The sequence below is a fragment of the Carassius gibelio genome, chromosome B15, assembly GCF_023724105.1.
Source record: "Carassius gibelio isolate Cgi1373 ecotype wild population from Czech Republic chromosome B15, carGib1.2-hapl.c, whole genome shotgun sequence".
In the NCBI taxonomy this organism is placed as follows: domain Eukaryota; kingdom Metazoa; phylum Chordata; class Actinopteri; order Cypriniformes; family Cyprinidae; genus Carassius; species Carassius gibelio.
In genome coordinates this window covers 5,589,737-5,612,436 of record NC_068410.1, presented here as the reverse complement: position 1 = coordinate 5,612,436, position 22,700 = coordinate 5,589,737, and the positions used below count along the sequence as shown (strand labels likewise).

General features: G+C 40.4%; 1 protein-coding gene across 3 annotated transcripts in view; it reads left to right on the top strand.

Annotated features, from left to right (window-relative positions):
* LOC127972426 (roundabout homolog 2) overlaps window positions 1-22,700 on the top strand; it is a 369,417-nt gene that overhangs the window by 202,174 nt on the left and 144,543 nt on the right. For all 3 annotated transcript variants that reach the window (XM_052575901.1, XM_052575902.1, XM_052575903.1), the window contains one exon: window positions 3,578-3,904. In XM_052575901.1, the coding sequence (XP_052431861.1) occupies window positions 3,578-3,904 (327 nt within the window). The remainder of the gene's footprint in view (window positions 1-3,577; window positions 3,905-22,700) is intronic.

The window sequence follows — 22,700 nt, the reverse complement described above, 5'->3', positions numbered from 1 at the left end:
ACACATCCTCCTCCTCGACTGATTCTGTAGGCTACATATGGCGAGGAGGAGGAGAGGAAGACAAGCTTTAGGAAACTTAGATAAGGTGGAAGAAGAATATGCACTTTCCATTTTTTTTACTTACATATTTTCTACTAAAATCTACTTTCTGGAAAATGGATGGCTATAAATTGCATCAGTGCTATATATGTCATATCGAGAATGATTATGAATGCATGAATAAAACTCGATTGGAATGTCAACAGTTTCTTGCACGGATTTCCATGCATCATGTGTGCGTTCCCCAGTCCAAATGTGTGTGCATATGCATATATGTCTTTGTGTGTGTGTGGGCTGGCTGGGGGGTCCAAAGGAAGAGGAAATGGTTCTTTGAATTGTGTGCGCTCAGAGACATGGTAAAGAGCACTCTCCCAGGCGGCCAAGAGCACTTGATTGTACAACAAGCAATGATCGCATTAAGAGAGGGCAGCAGGAAGAGAGAGAGAGGGGGAAACAAAGAGACAGAGAGTGGGAAGGAAATGAATTGACTTTGCCAGTGGCTTACTCTGCTGATGGGAGAAAATATAGAAAAAATTACTTTTTCATTTTCATGTGCTACATCCACAAGTGTGTTAGGGGTAATGGAGTGTATGTGTGTGGGTGGGTGGATGGATGTCTGCCTGTATGATTGACCCGGTTATAGTGGTCACTATAAAAACTGGTTTTACAATTTCAAGAGTGGAAAACAGCAGTGTTTACCTGTTGTATACCTGTAGAGGTAAAAAAAAAAAAACAGTATTGGGGTTTCAAAATATATAGCATAATAAAAAGCTGTAATACAAAGATGTAGCTGTATAATAAAAAATGTAGCTGTATATTTCTTGCTCAATACTAGTTAAGTTAATAGAATTAATACTTTTAGTTAGATACCACCACCTAGTACCTAGTCGGAAAGAATTGGCTCCATTTATGCTATGATGCAAATAGTATTCCCTTTTATCGATTTATCTATCTGTTCTTATATTTCTTTCTGTCCCTTACTTAACAGGGAAGAACACAATTTTAGAAGCATCTGCTGAGCAAAATTTCCCCCTGGATAAAAAGATGAAAGAAAAAAATACAGCGCGCAGATGGTGCCTCAAGGTTCAGACGATTAGAGGTTGCAGATTGGAATACAAATTGGATTAAAAGAAATTAGACTAATAAAAATCGAATCGCATGGCAAGTGCAAGCATATTCACCTCAGTCATGTAAAAGTCTCTGCCTTTGGCTGTCGATTAGAAGCTAAACAGATGCTCCAGTGAGATAGCAGTTAATATATGCGTGTGTACATGGTCCCCCCATCATCATCTTATCTCAACTCACCCCATTTATCAATGTCATAATGCTAATTTGTGGTTTGTTCATTTAGTGACTTACAACATCAAAATGAACTCGTTTCTGATTGCTGTAAGCAGGACATAAACATCAGTCATAAACAAAATGTTATAAACATTTGTGTTCATTCATAAAGAATGTGTGTAGGTGGAAATCGATTCTGAATATCATAAGATCCAGCAGAACATGCATGTATACACCAAGTTTACATCAGTGTCTCAACTTTAAATAGGTTTGACATCTCAGGTTTTGAGAGATGCAGACTGCCAAGAGGGAGGGAGAAGAAGAAATGCAAGAGGCAGTGAGAGAGACCAAATCAGTGTATCTGCAACCTTCAGCAGAGCTCGGTTTCATAGCATGCAGCACAACTTAAACATGAAACCTGGATGGTACAGGATAAGATCTCACCCCGTCAGTAGCAATTCCCTTGTGTGATCCCCAAGTCTGCTCTGGGTCCTGTGTGTGGCCCCACTTAAGACAGCAGACAGCTGGAATGATCACTAATCAATGAGAGGGAAATGGCAGGAATTAACACAAATTAGGTGAAGTGGGAGTCCTGGCTTCCTTTAATTTAGTCTGTACTGCACTGTGGGAGAGAATGAACTTTTAGAGCACACTAAGACTCTGTAAAATATATTTGCATGCAAACAAACAAGCTTACTTCTCTGCCATGCTGTGTCCTTGACCAACTGTTAAGAAGAGATGTCGTGGGTATCGCATTAAGAAGTGATCCTAAAAACTCTAAACAAATGCTTCTTTTTTTTACTGCAGATCAATACAGCAACCAAAAGAGTTTAGCACTGCAGTGAACTCTTGTACATCAGCACCGCACACCTGCCGTCCCAAGAGAGGACACGGCCACCTTCAGCTCAAGCTAGCTACTGCCGCTGGGGCTCTCATAGTGTAGGAGGTCCGTTCTGTTCTCTGCAGTGGTTTATGTTGAACAAATTGCTAGCGAGCAGCTGTTTTAGCAGTGCTAAACAAACAAAGCTGCACAGAGCTGTGTGCTGATCATACTAGCATGCTACTCTCTCGGGAGGTTTAGCCCGTAGCAGTGCATAGAAAAAGCAAATGAACAAACATATTGTGCTTCATTTGTAGATGTATCTTCTTGGTCCTGTTGATAATCTTGCATAATTCCCTTTTTAAGATTTCTCTCTATGAAACTTTGTCATTATGGGGCCTACAGTGCATGTTTTCTGATCCCCACAAAGACCAACAAATGCATGAAAAAAAAATCCTATACCCCTCCCTTTTGCAGTCACTCCTTGTTTTAAGCGATTCCATTCCATGAAAGAAATCAAAAAAAAAAAAAAGCATTTACAATCTCAAGGTTGTTTCCAAGCTAGCCGTGTGCTATTGAAGCGTGGAAAGCTTACAGCATTCATCTGATGGCAGCACTAGTGGCTTGGGCTTAGCATCTCTTTTTGGCCGGGTTTGGTGGGATCACGGGCTGCTTTTGTCCCTCTTTGGTCCGTGCCTTAGTGATGTAAATGCAGGGTGGCCTCTGGCTCCTTATCTCTAGGGTTAAGGCTCATACTGCTCTTTCCGCAATCTATTATCATAAGGGCCAGACTCCTAGCGTGGGCTTCTAGCTTTATCCATACCAAATGCAGGGCCATGCAGGGGAACGCTCAGGGGATTAGCATTTTAACACAGTGTGAGTCTAAACCCCTGAACCTCTCTGTCACAGAGGGCAAGTCCCCAATGGCTTGCCAGCTCACTATGTGGCACCCTAAATTAGTTTGCTTGATCAGAGAGCTGGGTTGTGTTTTAGACATTGCTTTTCTTGGCTCAGGATCATTGCTTTTGTATGCTCAGTGAACAACTGGCAGTAGAGATAAAGCATTGTTTTAAGAAAGTAACTAAGATTTTCCCAACTCAAACCTTAATTTTCTATCTTAAAGGTTTTTAGAGATTCAAATTTTAGATTGTGATTGCCAAGACCACGGGTGTCCAGTCCAATTCCTGGAGGGCCACTGTCCTGAAGAGTTTAGCTCCAACCCCAGTTGAGCTACATACTTCAACCTAATCAAGGTTTCCAGGAAGACTAAAAGCTTACAGAAAGATGTGTTGTCATAAAATTGAGCTACACTCTGTAAGATTTTGGCCCAACAGGAGCAGGAGTGGACACCCCTGGCTAATTAACTTATGTTAATCAGTTTGTTACATAAATGTAAGGTTGAACCTGACAAGTCTTCCTCTTTCTCTGTTTTCCTAGGATCCCGTCTACGGCAGGAAGATTCTCCACCTCGGATCGTGGAACACCCCTCCGATTTGATTGTATCCAAAGGCGAACCAGCCACCCTAAACTGCAAGGCGGAGGGGCGTCCCACCCCTACCATAGAGTGGTACAAGGATGGAGAACGAGTTGAAACCGATAAAGATGACCCTCGATCCCACCGCATGCTCCTTCCCAGCGGCTCGCTCTTCTTCCTGCGTATCGTACATGGCCGTCGAAGCAAACCTGATGAGGGGGCGTATGTTTGTGTGGCACGCAATTACTTGGGGGAAGCAGTCAGTCGAAATGCCTCACTGGAAGTAGCATGTAAGTATGTGATTTCTTTAATTATTGGCTTGAGTCACAGAAACAATCAGTATTGGAGAACTAGTTTTTACCACGAACCCTGTGAAACAGACTCCACCCTAAAGGTGCCATAGAATGCAAGAATCACTTTTGTAAGGTGTTTGAATACAGTTGTGTGGCTGAAGTTTGTGAAAACAACCACCTCAGTTAAAAACTGAGAAGTGAGCAGGGTTGAAAGGTTTTTGCAAAAAACCCTCCTATTTGCTACTTAAAACTAGCCCAAAACTAGCCTAATCACGTTTCGAGGGGGGTTCTGTAATAAAAATTACAGTGGGTAAATTTCCATTATTGGGGTCAATTCAACCCGTGGACATGAAAATCAACCCGCAGCAACAGTGTTAAAGTATCCCAATTCCTCAGGAAAACAGAGGACTTGGCAATACAGGAAGGGAGGCGGGAGCAACAGCTCATTTTCATTTAAATGTACACACATAAACAGAGCATTTTGGCTTCCTAAAAGTGGCTAAGTTTCAAGAGGCTATAAAAAATCATCTGTGGAGTATTTTGAGATAAACTTTGCATACACACTGTGGGGACGTCAGAGAACTATTTAAAATATTATATTAATGCATTCTATGGTCCCTTTAATGTTCCTAAGAGTAAAATTGCACAATTCTGCTTTTGGAATACCACATTTGTCACATCAAATTGGGATTTGGTATTGCATCTGATTGATTTTGGGAAAGGTCAGAATTACCTAGTTCCAAAACAATTAGGAGGAATGATTATGCAGTTGGCTTCTGACTTTAATTAGCTCTACATATGTTTTAGCAAATCTTAGATATATCAGTCTTTTTCAGTACAATCTGCCAGGCTTTTAGTTTTTCCTTCTGACTCAGAAATGGAGATTATAGGGCATGCAATGGAAGTGCAGAGCAATAGATTTAGATGAAAGAGCATGCTAGGTGTGTAAGGAGGGTGTAGACACGCTATACAGGAGGGCAGAATCTGGGAGGGGTGCTTATTGACAACCTGTAGATGGGTTCTGCTTTGAAGTTAGTCTCTGTTGGGTTGACTTGCATTTTCAGAGAGAGCACATCCCCTGGGATCAAATCCCCAAGCTAATCCGAGACCATTATGAGTGACAGCTAACCTGTCCTCATTTGCCTTTCTACTAGACAATGAGTATGCTATTTTAATTTTAATCATAGTCCTTTTTGCTAAATCATTGCTGATTAATGGACTGTTGTACCCAAGAAACTATTTGCCAGGCAGACCTTGAGCCTATTGTCTTGGGAGTTTGTGAACTTTGTGATCAGTGGATACATCTCAGCATCTGAAGGCATAAACGCTAGCTACACTAGCAGAAATGCCAAAGCAAAAGTCGTTAGAGATTAAGGAGTATTGGTCTTGCTCTGCTGGGTTTGTAGTCTAGACCTGAAGTCTAAGTGAGCGCTATCTTGAAGTCTGTTTCAACCCCAAGCTGATCAATACTGCAGCCTCTCTTATGCATTGTTATGAAAATAGGAGTGATCCATCATGGAATAAGGATATGATGATAAATATTGAATGAATGGATAAATAAATTGGCTCTGTGTGCTGCCGCCAAGACCCCATGCAGTAATGAAAGGGAGCGTGTGTGTGTGTGTGTTTAGCTGTTGGAAAGGGTAACTCTAGATGAAGGGATTGTGGGAAGGATTTGCGAGCCAGTAAATTTTGAATCCTGCTGCATTTTCTATTTTTAACGTGTAATTGATGATATAAGGACGATGATTTGGGTTACAGGAGATGATATTGCCGTTTAGTTTTTGCAAAGGATACTTTTGAGCTAGCAATTGTGGGAAGATTTTCAGCTATATTTTTGAATAAAGTTTCTATTTTTAACCTTTAATTGATGATACAGAACTGCTTTTTGGGTTATAGGGTATATATAAAACGGAATAAAGGCAGGTTTTTGTGTGTTTTCACTCATGTAGTTGGCAGGGGGTGTGTGTTTTCTCTGATCCTCTCAGCTCTTCCGAGGCGGTGGTGGCGGCCCCCAGGTGATAACTGTGTGACAGCAGCTTGATCCATCGATTGCACTAAGAGGGGTCTCCTCGCCTAAATGAAAATTCATGAAAAATTAATGAAGTCCCAGATTATTCCTTTTTTTCTCGTATCTCTCTTTCACTTCCCCTTGTCTGTTCTCACTAGCTCTTTGCGTTTCCAGCATGGTGTTGTGTCAAGTCAGATGTTGTGTCTGAAACCTAATCTAAAAGGCCACTGTTTCGTGAATGAAGGTAACTTGTAAGGAATCAAGGAATCCTATAATGTCGTCTAATGATCCTAAACAATATTCATTATAACAAGCAAATTTTAAGTAGTCAAATTTTGATTGAAAATAAATATCATCAGACACTGTTTATTCTCTCAACCAGATATTAGAATGCTTCCTACCTCCATATACAGCCTGCAAAGGCAGCATTTTTAGGTATAAACACAGTCTGAGTTGACTAAAAGAGTTAAAGTGAGTGTAGGATGTTTTATGACTTTCAGGTGAGAGGTGAAGGGTCGTAAGGTTAGCGGGACAGAGGATACTAAACCTACAGGAGGAAAGACCAAGAACTGTATTTAAACGAGACCCCTCAGCTGTGTTACGTTACACAATTTCCACTCATAAAACTTATCTTTACTGGTGAGTGATCACAGAAGTAAAGCCAATCTAAACTGATACAGCTCATGTATCGCTCCAAGCAAAATATGTTTCATCTGTCACATCGTAGAAATATTCTGAAGAAGTAAATGTTGATTTTATAGCCAGCTGTGTATATCTGATCTATATGAAATACTCCCAGACTCACATACGTATAAAATTTTCACCTCCAAAACAAACAGCTGGCCTTCAGTGACAAACTGAAAAATGTGGCGAATGTTCCAGACTGTTTTGGGACGTTCGTTTTGGGGTTTTTTTTTGGGTTACAAGCCCAGTGCTTTTTCATCTTTGTGTCACAAGTCGTCTCCTGTTGCGATATATGGTTCCGTGTCTCTTCCTCCTTCTCGTATGGGGTCAGTCCACACCCCCCCCCAAGCTGACTGAATGGCTCTGTTGAAACAGATTGCAGGCAGGCGTTCGCCGTGGACCACTGAAGCCGCCTGATCAGAGAGACCCCAAGCTGGGCTGCAGGAAGCAGAGAGAGGCCTATGAAAGGAGCTCGCTGCATTATTAATAACGAGGCAGATTGCAAGGAGGTGTCCGCTGAAGCAGGATTATCTCAAACGTTAGTCTTTAACAATTCACCATTAGTAATGCCACAAAGAAGATACACAGATCTTGTTACGGATGTTTGTGTCCCAGAGAGTTTAAAGCAAATCTGGATAAGGGTTGATTTTGTCTCAATGATGAGCAAAGCACTTATCTGTCTCAACACAGTTCTTTGTCTCATGTAAACCTATGTATGTGGGGTTTAGCGCTTTCACCTCTTAAAATGGTCCATTTCTTCATTTAAATGTACCAAACATGTCTTTCCACTTTTCTCAACATTAATGAATTCCTTTCCTGTCATTTATATGGTCTTAATTAGAGCAGAAGAATTGAACAGTGTAAAAGGTGCTGACAGGCCACAGGGAGCGATTGGCTGAATCCCAATTCGCATACATCTACTACTGCCTTAAGGCACATGCTTTGCTAGTGATGCAAACATGCTTGAAATATATTAAGTACATATATGGCTCTTTTTTTTTTTTGGCATTACAGGCAACTTCCTGTGTGAATATCATTTTTATAATTGTCTCTGCATGTTAAGCTTGGCATATTTTTTTTTACGTTTAGGCTAACAATGATAGGTTTAAGGATGACAATGCATCAAATTGTTCATTTATTTTTTCCTAAAACTGACTATAAGTATGAGCGCACAAGGGGTTGTGGGAAATATTAGCCTACTTGGCATACACTTACAAACTTTGATATACAGTGGGACACACATCTAAATTTTACATACTACATAGGAAAGGTATAAAGTGAATTTGTGGATGCTTTCCTTGAAATAAGCTTTATTTGGCTATATCTTTTTTTTTTGTCTCTCAGAAAAGGTTTTATATACTATTTCCTCTGTCTCTCTATGATGTGATGTATATGATGGATACGTTTTGGTCTATGCCGCACCCTGTGGCACTCCTTGCTTCTGGGAAAGATATTTTGTTCTTTTGTTGCTATTTTTCTTTCTATGCGTCTTTATGTCTCTCTCCCACTCTCTCTTTCTGTTTCTCTCTCATGGTCTTTCTCTTGTTGGGATAAACTGGGTCAATGAGCAGGTTCATAAATCATTGTGAAGACTATGTCAGACTGAGGCAAGCCCTGCTTTGAATAAATTTGCCAAAGTGTTGAAATCCGTGGTCGTAGCTTGTGTACGGGTGCTATATGACAAGCCACACCTGGGGCGCACAGTCATCCAGGAAAATGTTAATTAGCCCCTGTATCTCTTCTCAGGTGGAGAGGTGTGTGCATTGTAAATCCGAGGGCAACAAGCTTGTTGAACATGAGGGCGTTAATTAAGCGTAGAAGGTGTGAATGTGTGCGTGTTTGTGTCTGCTAATGGTCCGCAGTAATAATAATGTGAAAATGTGCATATACTTTGAATCTTAGCGACAAAAAGTGCTGTTTTGTTCACTTGTAACCTTTAAAAAGTATGCAAATGAGGAAGGGTGAAACAGATGTCATAGCTGGTTTGTTAAAAGGCCACCAGCCTGGGATTGGCTGGCGTTTTTGAAAAGGTTCTTTTGATACGCTTCAGCGTGGCACTTCAGCAATTAAGAGTTTCATTAGGCAGCATTTGGAACTGGTAAGATGAAGTAATTAGTGGAAAAACCGTGTTTTCTTGTGTTAAGCTTTTCTGGTGCATCTCAAGCTGTTTGATTGTGTGTCCATCAATAGTAAAATTTAATAAAAGAGGATGAAAATAATTGGACACACACAGCTAGTAAGGGTGGGAGGTATGATCGAAATCTTGTATCACATTATTATAAATTATATATAGTTAAAGTATATACACTACCATTCAAAAGTTTGAGGTCAGTAAGATTTTTCTTAAAGAAATTAATATTTCTAAATTAAATTTATAAAATGTGACAATATAGACATTTATGATTGTGCAAAATATTTCTATTTCAAATGAATGCTGTTCCTTTGAACTTTCTATTCATTAATGGATCTTGAAAAAAAAAAGATCTGGTTTAGATAAAAATATTAAGCAGCACAATAACATTGATAATAAGAAGAATGCTTATTAGCATGATTTCTTAAGGATCAATACGGATTTCTTTCTTATTATATATATATATAAGCTGCACTTTCCGCTCACAGTATAGCAAAATAACCAAAGGTTGACACAGTTCTGCTGTAGTGTGGTGTATGCCATCATACCACCCATCCCTAACATCTAGACTACAAACGCCCATCTGGCTTTTAACATTTCATCTGTTGGACAAGTGAGTGTGTGTGAGTGAGTGAATTAATCAAACACACACTCACATGCAGTTGTCCTCATCCGCCTGATTATAAATGTCAGTGTCTGGGTCCTCTGACCTGCATTTGAGTTATCCCGGGATCCGGATTCTGCAGGTTCTAGGGGTTGGTGATTAAGTTGAAAGCAGACGGATGTCAGGATGCATCCATGGCCCACAGGGAATGTTGGTTTCTGATAAGAGGGGAGGGAGGGTGAGGTGCCGGCAGAGAGGTGGAAGAAGAACGGATCTCTAGTCTGTGATAAAGGAGAAAGAAATAAAATCCCTGATTGAATGTGTCAGCGTTGTATATCTGCAGTGCTGGAGTCAGCGCCTACACCATAAAGACCAGCCTCCTTATCAGCAGCATGTTACGTTACACACACATAGGCTGGCTGTGGTGAGATGAAGCCATGCAGATTTGGTTGCATATCTTATGGTCACATCTTAGTGTGTGCAAGACTAATCGGTCAACTGTGTAGATGATATTAAACGATTCTTCATTGTATTTATATATGGAGGAAGCCCTCTGGAAAGGAGATAAATCATTGGTCCCATGGAACCCTAGAAATACACGCACATACCGTTTTTACACACACACACTGACCTTTCTCATTCTCTCTTTCTCTCTCTCAGTGTCTTTTGTAAGCTCACTCTTGTCCCCTTGTGAGTGATAAAGTTTTTACATTTTTATGGGATTCTGCTTCGGTTTTTGACAGGATAGAAGAGAAATTATGGGGAAAAGAACAAGGGTTGGCAAATGGCCCGAAATGGATTCAAGCTACTGCTTTAGTCAGTGTAATGTTGGAGCATGTGCACGACCTGCCAGACCTGATCTCTGACCGGTTTTGAGTTTTATCAAAAATGAGAAGCACAACTAGTCTGTTAGATGTAAATGTTTATCAGACGTTGTTGGTATGGTTTAATGAGGTTTTTCCAATCCGCTATTGCCAATCCTATTATATATATATATATATATATATATATATATATATATATATATATATATATATATATATATATATATATATATATATATTATTATTATTATTATTAATAATAATAATAATAATAATAATAATAATAATAATAATAATAATAATAATAATAATAATAATAATAATATATATTAAAATAAGCCAGACAACTCTTAGCAGAAATCTGCACAGTTGCTCTCAGTGGCTTTTAGAGCTGTATAATGGAATGGATTTACACAGAACAGAGTCCATTATGATCAGATGGTCATTGTGGATTAGCAGAAAGGATTTAGCCTCTTTTTTTGAGTAAACAAATATATCTGCTTTGTTCAGCTTGTAGTGCCTGTTTTCAGTCAGATCCTATACTTGATCTAAATGGCACAGCAGAAACGCATATAACCGATTTTCTCACAGTCCTAGTGTTGACATTTGCATTTTGTTGTGTTTGTTGGCATGATAATAAGTTTATTTTGTTATTTTATTCTCTTGCTAACTACGCTTGCCATGTTTTTGTACATGCATCTCTGCTAATCTCTGTGTGTGTGTTTGTGTGTGTATGTCTGTTACATTTATTCTGTCTGTGTGGTCTCTATGACCCTAAACTACTTAAAACTCCATTACATGATTGCCCGCCATCAAAAAGCGCCAGAAGCTATGGCGAATCATTCCAATGGTCATTTAAATCCAATCAAAGTCCAGACTATTGACTTCAGTCTGCATTATCAGACCACAGCAGGCATGTTTGCATCCCTGTACTGTGTACACCAACTAGAGGTTCCACTGCGGTTCCTCGTCAGGTAGAACAAAATCATCTAACCATGAGGTTGATTCCCATGAGAGTGCTGGATTCTGACAGTCCTGGGATTGGATCTGATGCCCTGTAAAGACCTGTCAGACCTCTCCATCGTAATTCCTTAGCATTCGGCTCTCTGCGCAGAGCAGATACCCCTCACCCTACGAATGAGCCACCGCTGTCTACCCCATAACCCCTGAAGCAAAGCCTCCTGGGACCCCCACCAAGGCCTGTAATCCATCATATGTATGTGTACGTGTATGTGAGTGCAAATTCAGCTCCGCCCTTAACTGAGGACAGAGGAAATTGATTCAGCTCTCTGTTGAAGCGAACAATCTGTTATTTTCTCAAAGAAAAAAAAGTGCCGCGCCGAGTGCTGATGGTGCAAACTCATGCGCTTGAACACACACACTGTGTACAAACCGCAGTGCCATTTCGGTGGAGTGTCATCATCAGAGAACACTTCCCGTCGCTCTGATGGATGGTGTGTTTTTGAACCTTGCGCTCTGGTCACCTACAACACAACTCAATCGAGCTGGCCACCTGAAGGTATCCGTCATCTCCGAAACTGGCATTTAAAATTGGGCCAACTCAAGCACCCTTCTCTTAAACTTCCCTTCTTGTGCAGGACTAATAGTGCGTGCGATGCTGTTGTGACCGTGTGGTGTTATTGTTGCAGTTATTGAGTTTGACTCTTGTTACTCTGGAAGTGCTGCGGGAGCGCGAGTTCCTACTGCCACCCCGGACAGCTGCGGAGAGGAGGAGGGAACGGTAACCTAAGCTTCCTGTACTGCAGCGTATGTTGGGGGGGTGAAATCTGAGCCCCCTCCTGTCCCTTGTCTCCTTCCTGCTGGTGTTTGAAATTGATAGGCGGTGTGGGGTCCTTCACAAGGCTTGGGAGTTTATGAGTGTGATCTAAAGAACAGCTGGAGTTGTCTCTGGACGCTCAGTCTGCGATGTGGCCCTGGGAGGGTGTCAATGAGAAAATTTGTCAGTGGTGAAGACCTCTGCCCTCATATTTATTTCTTTATCAGTTGAGTTTCGTGTTAATTGCCTGTTTACTTGCAACTTATACAGCGCAACTGTCGGGTGCCGGAAGTAAAAATGCCATTTATTTTGTCTATAGAGCAATTATAAACCTTTAAAGAGAGACCTACTGTGAGCTACAAGGTTTTTAAACAACTCTTTTGTTTGGACCAGCAGTGTGTATTGTTTGAGCTTATTTTTTATTTAAATCATTGCATCTCATAGCAAAATTCCTGATGAAAAGTTACATCACCCATGATTTTGCAAATAAATTTCCACCAATCAGAAAATTGTGCCGAAAAAGTAGATGGAACGGTTTCAATCTGCTATATATCTAAATGCTTTTTCCAGTAAATTTGTTCCAAAAGGCATCTTCAGCACTTCAGGTCCTCATCCAAGGCTTGTGAGCCTGTGAGCAAATTTCAGAAAAGTAAAATGATGAATGGGACACCCCATGATCTCATGGACTTCATGGATGAAGACCATGGGACTGTAGCTTTATATGAAGTGTACATCTGGGACACGTTCATATTTTTCAAGGCTTCTTGCACTAAATTTTATCCTGATTTTGTTATTCGTGACCAGTTTTGACCTTTTCTCTTATCCTATGCTTTTGGTACTGTTTCTTGAAGGTGTTTTATATGTAAATGATGTCTGTTTTCTTTGGCAAACCTCCCCACATTATAATTCATCCAGGCAGGCCAAGTTGTAGTCGTATATTTATGAGTTAAGTGTCATTATCATGAGATCTTAATGTCAATGACCTGTTTCGAGCATTATAAGTATGTGCAACTTCAAGGATGGTCTGAATATTGTTTTTATCCACTTGTTATTTTCAAGATATGCAGATTCTCTCATCATGCATGTGTGAATATTGAGCTTATTTAGACCGTGATCTTTAACTCGTGTGTTTGGTCTGGTAAAATCGCTCTTACTAGCAAGGCAGCGAGACAAACAGATGGACTGATAGACATGCATACACACACACACAGCACTTATAAATTCAAAAACGAGAGGCAGAAGGACACATGGATCTGTTGAGCATGCACACACACACACACACACACACACACGTACACATAGTCGTGTGGCTAAAGGCCAAGTGCATAGAAATCAGAACAGCTCCATTCAAATGCAAAATAGAGTCTTATCTACAGACTGTTCTTCGCTGCTCTCCTGTGCTCTACAACGTTCAGGGCAAAACCATTATTTGGAGGCATGCGTACGTCAGTGTGTGTACATACTGGTGCCTATATAAGGTTATGTGTGTGTGTGTTTGGAACTGAAGTGTGCACAAATGTGAATTTCAATGTGAAGGTCCACTGGGATTTCATTTGGCTCTGTCTTCATGGTTTTTCTTCTGGATGTTTTCTACAGGATATTTGAGCAGCAACTTCTAGGTTATTTAAAGAAGGTTTTCCTCATGCTTTGCTCATTGAAGGGTTTCCCAAAGATTTTCCTCATTTTATTAGGTCTTTTCATTAGAGGTTTTCCTAATGGGTTTTCACTGGAGATTTTCCTCCTAGTTTTTTTATTGGAGGATTTCTTTATGATTTTTACTTCTTGTGGATATTAGGTTGTCCATGTAGTTTTCACTGGAGGTTTTCCTTGATTTTTACTAGGTACTTTCTGATGTAATTTTACTGGAGATTTTTTCCTCATGTTTTTTCACTGGAGGTTTTCCTTGTGAATTTTACTAGGTATTTTATTGTGGATTTTCACCGGAGGCTTTCCATATATTGTCACTGGAGGTTTTGCTTCATGATTTTCACTAGAATGGAAAACTTTTTTCCTCATGGAAAACTTTTAACAGAGCTCTTTCCTCATGCTTTTTCCCCCCACTGAGGATTTTCTTTATGATTTTTTGATCTGCTTTCATATAGCATCTAAGTTTTGAAACACAGAGCTGTACCTTTATGAGAATAATCAGTCACATTTTTCATAGCTTTAACCTGATCAGGGTATCCAATATTCAGCCGTCAGTGCCTAGAGGGCCCAGTTACGGGGCGGGACCCGCATTACATCTGTTATGTCCTACTGTAAAGCGCCTGGCAGTCCATTTTCTAAGATGAAAGTTGTTAAATTGTCCAGATCAATCACTTTAATTTGTCTGCCACATTGTTATCAAGGGTTAAATGCATTTACTTAATGCTCAGTTGTGGCGTTTGTTTTGTTATTGTTGAGATCAGCAGTGTTTCATGCTGGTGTGGTGTGTGTGTGAGAGGATGTCTTTGGATGGTTTAATATCAGATTACTGACCTGCACAGGAAATGAAAGCAGATGACAGTGAGTGATCACCTTGTGAGTGCATTTTGTGTGTGTGTGATTGACAAGCTGATGCTTTTGACTCCCTCGATCTTTAAGAAACATTAATAGTATCCTGCTCCCGGGTTCATATAGAGGATGAATTATGCATTTCTAGCAGACTATGAAAAATGAACGCCTTCAGATTCTCATCTACATAAATCTTCATTGTATTTAGACACTAGCTGCATGTTTACATAGTGAATGCAGGCGTGGTTATTTAGATTTGTGTATCTAGAGGCTGTACATTCCTGCTGACATCTAAATATGCAGGTGACCTAAATGAGATTCAGGGAAAACATAACCCCCACAGTGTGCACCAAGTGAGAGTCGTCCAATTGCTCCATATGGGGCAGCTTGATGCATTAATTGCACACTTTAAAACTCATTCTTTTTTCCTTGCCATTTTATTTTGAGTTCTTAGCAGATTTTTTTTTTCTACCGAGAGAAAAATAAATTCTCTGACACATTATGAATATTGATTTGGCTCTTTATAACAGAACAAGCACCGCAGGGAAGCATGCTGCACATTAGTGCTCCGTTAGTGCTAGTAATTGCACACATATAGTCACTGTAATTCAACTGGAGATTCACACATGTGCCAACATATAGCATGTGTCATTTCAGCATTGACATATGCACAAAGAACATATTCGGACCCTATAATTCTGCATATAGATGTGAGGTTAGTTGGAGACAACCACCCAGATGTATTCAAACTGTAATTTAGCTTTAGACTATATGCAAAGCAAATTGCGAACGTTATGCAAAATGAAACATGCAGCATGTCGCATTCTGGGATTCAAAACCCAGCAGGTGGATAACGTCTCAGTTCTTAAAGTCTGCTTTAGTGCTGTATAACATCACATTGAAAGGCCCTGTAGCATTTGGACTCTCTCAACCAGACGAGATAAATGAGAACAGTCCGATAATGATTTCCTGTAGCCGAGCCTTTAATCCCATACACAATGCTTATCTCTGCAGTCTAAAGCATGTGTTGTGTGGTAAGCCTGGTTTCAGATTGGCCTCTCTCTGAATGGACAGTCATTGAGGAGTTGTGGAAAGGCTGGTGCGATGGCGTGATAGTAGGAGCTTCTCAAACGCGGTAGCAGATAGGAGGTCATCTGCTGGAAATGACCTCCGATGAGCCATTGATTGACCTGGTATTGAACCTTGGCTAATAGACTAGAGGGACTGCGCAGGTCTGGTTGTGGGTGATACAGTGGAATTCAGGTTTTGTAGACCTCAAGCAGCTTTCGTGTTAGGAAATCGGTTGATACTAGGGAAGCTCAGATCAATTTTGGCCAAAACATTGTGTTTTGTCTTTATTATATGTTTGCAACTTTGCATTTGGCAGATTCGCTGTCCAAATTAACTTGTACTGCATTGAAGTTAAGCATTTTCTTATTTTAACCCATATGTATATTTATAACATTTATGCATTTAGCAGACGCTTTTATCCAAAGTGACTTCCAGTGCATTCAGGCTATCAGTTGTTACCTATCATGTGTTCCCGGGGAATCGAACCCCCCCAACGCTTGATAACACAATGCTCTACCACTGTATAATGGTTATTTATATAGCCAGTGCAAGATGTTGATGAAAATCTTACATCGTACAGTACTTGCAACTCCTAAGTCATGGGTTCAAATTCCAGGGAGTGATTGAACTGATAAAATGTATATCTAGTCACTTTGATTAAAAGCATTTTCCCCATATATAAATGTAAAATATTGCACTCGCCAATATTTCAATATCCCTAGAAGTATTTGGCAATCTGTTCTAATCACCAAAACCCTCCTCTTGCTTTCTCTCATCCTGTACACCCTCCTTTTCTGCCATCCCTCCCTCACTGCCTCCTCCTCTGATTGCCGTGTGTCTAACGGTCCACAGATGATAACCATTCCTCCTCAATCTCTGAACCTGACCCCTCCCCCTAAAGGCGCACACAAATCAGATACCGGGGACTCGGCAGGCAGCTAATGAAATTAGCCCCACGTTGCCCATACGCTTTAATAAGTCACTTGACTCGATTAAGGATGTGATGGTGGGGGATGTCGAATGGATACAGTGAATCTCCAGCTCGCCCGACGGTGCCAACCCGGGTGTTGATTATCATAAATATTCCCAGTCCACACACCTCAGGCAAAATCCACACTCTGACATCCCCCTTTTCCTCTCAACACTCCTCTTTCCAGGACCAGATGCCTCTTTCGGGAGGCCTCGCAGGCAGTTCAGAGGAAACGTGAGGAAGGGGGCGGTGCCATTATTGTGCTGTCATTAACTTTATCTGATTGGCAGCCGTCAAGCTGGCTGAGCCCCGCCCCCCTGCTGTGCTTCAGTCTCCACCTCCCTTCCCTCCATCATTCTTTCCTGTCATCGCTCCATCCCAAAGTGGCAGCGATTCTTTGGGTCTCAGCTGCTAGGAGAGATGATACTCCAACCACCTACTGCTTGGGTGAATCTTCTTGGATCAAGGAAGTGGAGCTGGCCAGCCTGGAGTGACAGACGCTGGCCTGGTGCGGAACTTGATCCCCCCCGCTGCCTCTCTGCAGAAACCTCATGCTGGGCAGAAAGTGCCGGATAAGTGTAAGCAATCCGCAAATAACTCAACATTGCATGCGGACTGCTGAGTTCAAAGTATTTGATTATCGTGGACCGGTTTTACCCACAGTTCCTGCGTTTGTTATCTACTAAAACTTTGTCATTTCAGTTTAATGTTTGTATTGAATATGCAGTGTGTCATTTCTGCACCACTAGCAGTATTAAAATTGGAAAAATAATGACTCTCAAACAAGCGCCTGTTTTCCATTATTTGGACAAACAGATAGTCTTGCCCTAAGATTTCAGTCACTTTAACAAAGTAAATCAGTAGCATTACAGTGTTTACACACTTAAGGAACATTATTCCTTTACACTAATGCTGGTATATTGAGGAATATATGATTGAGAGGTGAAGGCACAAATCAGAATGAGGTTCAGAGGCGGTTTTTATTAAAGGCATCCATTGAGTTGAGAGTAATCTGTCAGGATGGATAAGTGAGGTCTGATGTTTCTGAACCTGACGGCGGTGGTGCCTGTTTCCAGCCGGCTGTTCCCAGGTCCTGAGCGGTGCCACAAACAGGAAATGGGGTTAGAGAAAGAGAGAGCAAGAGAGACATCTATGTGTTTCCTTTGTAGTCTATACAAGCGCAGTGAAAATGGGTCTTCATCAGTGTTTTTATCTTGCTTCCCAGAAAAAAAACAAAACAAATCTGAACATCCTTAATGCAACATAAATAAGCTTGAAAAGCAAAACTGCAAAATTGCTAACAATTGCAAAACAATTATATAATAAATAATTGCAAAGATATATTAGGATTGTTTTTTAGATAATATTTCTTAAGTTTATCTCAATAATGAATCTTGCTTGGTCTAGCATGTGATGGACTCTGTGTGTGTGTCTTTGACACCAGTGGATGCAGCAGACTTGTGTCCTGACAGCTGGCATCTTGATGTCCACCACAGCGCGCCTCACACTTCTTCATCCCGCTCTCCGTCCTTCGCTCTTCACCACTCACATGTTTGTCTGGCCCTATATAAATAGACCTAAGAGCTTATGGTAACTTTATGGTAACTGGAAATTAACTTGTGCCCCACTGTGAGCCCCTCTCTATGGTCTGGGATGAGAACCCCACATACATCTTGCCCAGCCAGACCAAAGTCCCCCATCCGCATGGTGCCAGAAGGGGTCAATGGATTTGCCAGGTCACTGTGGCAACTTTTGACAGGCTCAAATGTCAGGGAATTGGCCGGCCATGACAGTACTGTCAGAGTCAGACACCCCGTTTCACACGATGGGTTATTGCTAGAGAATGAGGGGGAGAAGCAAGGAGGGACAGGGGGATGCAGGGGTCCTGGAGACGTTAGCATTCAGACCAGTCCCGTTTTGTCAGGGGCACGCAGCTCACTGTCACTTTATGTGTAATTGGGGCAGGTCAAAGCCCTAGAGGCAAGAAGGGTTGCGCTCGCCCTGTTCTGCTGGCCGTTCTCTCTCTTTCCGTCTCATAATATGGCCTCCTACCTGCATTTTTCTTTTTCTTTTTTTTACTTACTAATTGACAGTTCACACAAAAATTACAATTACCCAAATTTTCTACTCACAAGCCTACAGTATTTCACTCAAAACAGTTATGATCTTTTTACTTTAAGTCAGCAAAACAGTGTTCTTTAAAGGGATACTCCACCCCAAAAGGAAATTTTGTCATTAATCACTTACTCGCATGTTGTTCCAAACACGTAAAAGCTTTGTTCGTCTTCGGAACACAATTTAAGATATTTTGGATGAAAACCGGCCAAGTAACTGACATATTGTTGCACTTTTGTGAGGTTTGATTGCTTCTATTGTCCTCATTTGTAAGTCAGCTAAATGACTTAATGTAAGAAACATTTCTTAATCAATGTTGAAAACATTTTGTGCTGCTTGATGTTTTTGAAGAAACCGTTATACAGGAATCTTTGATAAATAGAAATTTCAAAAGAACAGCATTTATTTGGAATAGAAATAAATACATCAATAATTTACTGTCCCCAAACCTTTGAACGGCAGCACACATTCAGGGGTCAGGAAAATGAACTGATGGAAAGAGAGATGCTGTTTACAGAGTGACACGAGACAGAGATGAAGAGTGGTAGATCGGTAGAATGATAGAATATTTATGTGTTCGGTGCGTCAGTGATGTGAGGATGATTGCATTGATTGATCCAGGGGTCATTTAGAGGTCAGTTCCCCTCAGAAGGGATGAATAATAAAGGTCATATTAGCTCAACTCTCGTTACTTATGAACACACACATTTGGAGCTCTACTGTTACATCACTACAGAGATCATAGATCATTTTAATCTGAAATTTATGTGATTGTGTACATTTTCCAATCCTGGCCTATCATGTTTATTTGAAATGTGAGTCTGTTTACTTCTGTTTATTTTAATACAGTGTGAATTTCCACGTTAGCACTTTCATGAAGTTCTGTGTGTGTGTGTGTGTGTGTGTGTGTGTGTGTGTGTGTGTGTGTGGTGAACAGTATCAAATGGGTTTGTTCGGCTGCTAAAGAAGTAAAAGAAGCTAATTCTGATTGGCTACGTACGAAGCCAGAACTAATACCTGCAATACTGCATAATTATTTTGCGTCTACTTAAGCTAATGCTCCCAACCAGCCAAATAAATGCACACAAAGACACTTAATACTCTGAAGCAGCAAAAATGTGCCCCTGTTAAGCAGAAAATATCTCTGTCTTTACCATTATACTGACTAGTATATGAATACACTATGAAAGAAGATATTTGCAGACCACGTTTAGGACAGAACCTACTGTATATCTTTATTTGTGTGAATGCTCTACCTTTGCTGTACCCTACCTGTAATGTCTCAAAGTGTGCTGAAATGCTTCGGAGACGTTATGTGCAGATACGTCGACTGAAGTCTCATTATTGGGTTGTGCCGTGTAGAAACACTTCCGTATCTTTTTGCAGGCTGTCACATCACTCTTTCTCCGTTCTCATTACCACTCCATCACTGCAGTTTGTTTTATTAGGCCCCAGAGGTGGCTGCCAGGCAACTGTGTGTGTGTGTGTGTGAGAGAGAGAGAGAGAGAGAGAGAGAGAGAGAGAGAGAGAGAGAGAGAGCGCTGTGCCGGTTCCCTAAAGTGGCATCTATCTTTCTTCTGACCTACATACTTTTACAGCAATATTCAGTAGAGTTCATTTGTTTGATGTGTGCTGCGAGTTTAAACACACAAACACAAACTCGACACACACTGTCCCAAAGCAAATCTTGTTTGATTAGGCTCTGGGGAAGCCAGATATTGCATGTAGAGCAGTTGAATAGACAGTGACTTGAACAGGTGCTGTTAATCGCTGTGGCTGTTTATTGTGAGCGTGAACTGCAGTGGATTCAAGGGGGCCAGTTCATCCAAAAATGCATGTACTCACCCTCATGTTGTTCCAAACCTGTCTGACTTACTTTCTTCTGTAATATATATATATATATATATATATATATATATATATATATATATATATATATATATATATATATATATATATATATATATATATATATATATTATAATATCTAGGTTTACTGAACCCAAAAAGAACTGAGTGGCAGAATGCTATGTATTCTTTTACATACAATGCCAGTGAATTGGGACTGGGATTGTCAAGTTTGCAAATTGACAAAAAAAAAAAAAAAAAAAACAATGCCATAAAATGTTCCATATAATTTGTGAGCTATATTTCAAGCCTCCTAAAGCCATTCAATAGGTTTTGTATTGTTATTTGCTGAAAATCCTCCCCTTCCGTGATCAACTTCTGCATTCAAATACAAATTAACATGCATATGGTATGTTGATAGTGCTTTGTCTAACAATTGCTGTTGTTCCTAAACTGCCTGACATACTTTCAACTGTGAGAAAAAAAAAAAAAAAAGACACATGCAGCAGAATGTCCAGGCTGCTCTTTTCTAATACATTGACAGTGAATCGGGAATAGGGCTGTTATGCTCACAAATTGAACAAAGTGACATAAAAATGGTCAGTGTGATTTGTGCTCTATGTTTCAAGTCTTTTTTTTTTTCAGTAGCTTTTATATTGGAATTGAAGTAATTTATTGAAAATATTCCTTCAACCATACTGTAGCTCTCAGATCTAATTCTCATTCAGCTAGTTCAACTTGACATGTTCAATACATTTTTATAGTGTTCTTTTTTTATATATATATATATACAGTGAAATTAAACAAGTTCTTACGTATGTCTGCAGGCAGTGTTTTTTTTTTACTGTTCATTTAATTGATTCTTCAAATGTTGTCTAAGTATGCAACCATTTTTCTTTTTTCGATGTTGGACATGGCTCTTTTATCGATGGGAAACATGTACACTCTAATATTTTCTCATGTGTGTTTCACAGAATTAAAAATGAGACTGAATGACACAAGTGTGAAATGCCTGTATTTGTTTTCTTTTATTATTCAGTCCCTCCAGAAAAATGTGTTTATGCGATCGCCTGATTTAATGCATAATTAGCCAAAGGCCGCATATTTATGCGGGGTCGCATTTTTTCAAATACGATGCACTTTCGCCGCATAAATTGCCGATTTCGGCAAGCAAAATATGCGGTATAAGCATGATTTCATAATCCCTGTATTTTCATTGCAAAAAGTCACATATATCTTAGCAGAAAGTTGAAAAATGTTGCGTTTACTTCACTCAAGTAAAGCGCCATTATTTTCCCCCATGTGTACCTTTTGAAGTGACGTAATTACGCGACGTGCGCGACATCATCTGCAATCACCGCTGTGAAACCAGGGTGAAACCTGAAACACGCAAATTGTTCTCGTTTGCCGACAAAAGTAAGCGCAAAAGACTGCGCGAAGCAGTTTCCCGATTTGTTACATGACAGTGGGGGCAAATTATATTGCGGGAACGCATTTTTAAAGAAAATGTGCCGCAAAATCAAGGATTATTGTCCGCAACAATCACAAAAAAAAAATCTGCGTTTTTCTGGAGGGACTGATTATTGATTTGAGTGTACTGTCCCTTTAAGACAAGATGTCAACAACTAAAGCTTTTTCTAGCACTGGCCTCTTTCTCTCTCTCTCTCTCTCTCTCTCTCTCTCTCTCTCTCTGTGTGTGTGTGTACACGTGTGTGTGAAGTTCTCCCGCAGAGAGCTTTGCCCATTCTTTGTCTCTCCTCTCATCTTCTCTATTTGTGTACACACACACACACACACACACACACACACACACACATACGGGCCCAGAGCCTGGAATCAGGTGGATAGACCCCGTCTGTGTCTAAGAAGTTTGTCTCCAACCATGTGTGTGTGTTATTTGAATAGTGTATAACAGCAATTTGAAACGCCCTGGATTGAGGAGACAATCAAACACACGGGACTCTCTGTCTCCATCTCTATTCTTCTTCCTCTCAGTGTCTTCTGGTATTCTGTACACAATAGTTTCCGTGATTATGGCCTTGTTGTGTGTATACATTTAGTGACAGGGTTATCACAGCCCTGTGTCCTTTAATATACTGTAGAAACTGCTTCAGTTTAGAGCTCGCGGCCTGCTTTAAATGTCTGTGTTCATCATGGACTTTTGTTTGCATGTTTTAATGTCGCTGGAGGCCTGAGAGATGAGTCTGTATGTCACTCAGCTCTGCTCTTTAAAAACACAGGGCCATTTCCTTTCTGCTCAACAAA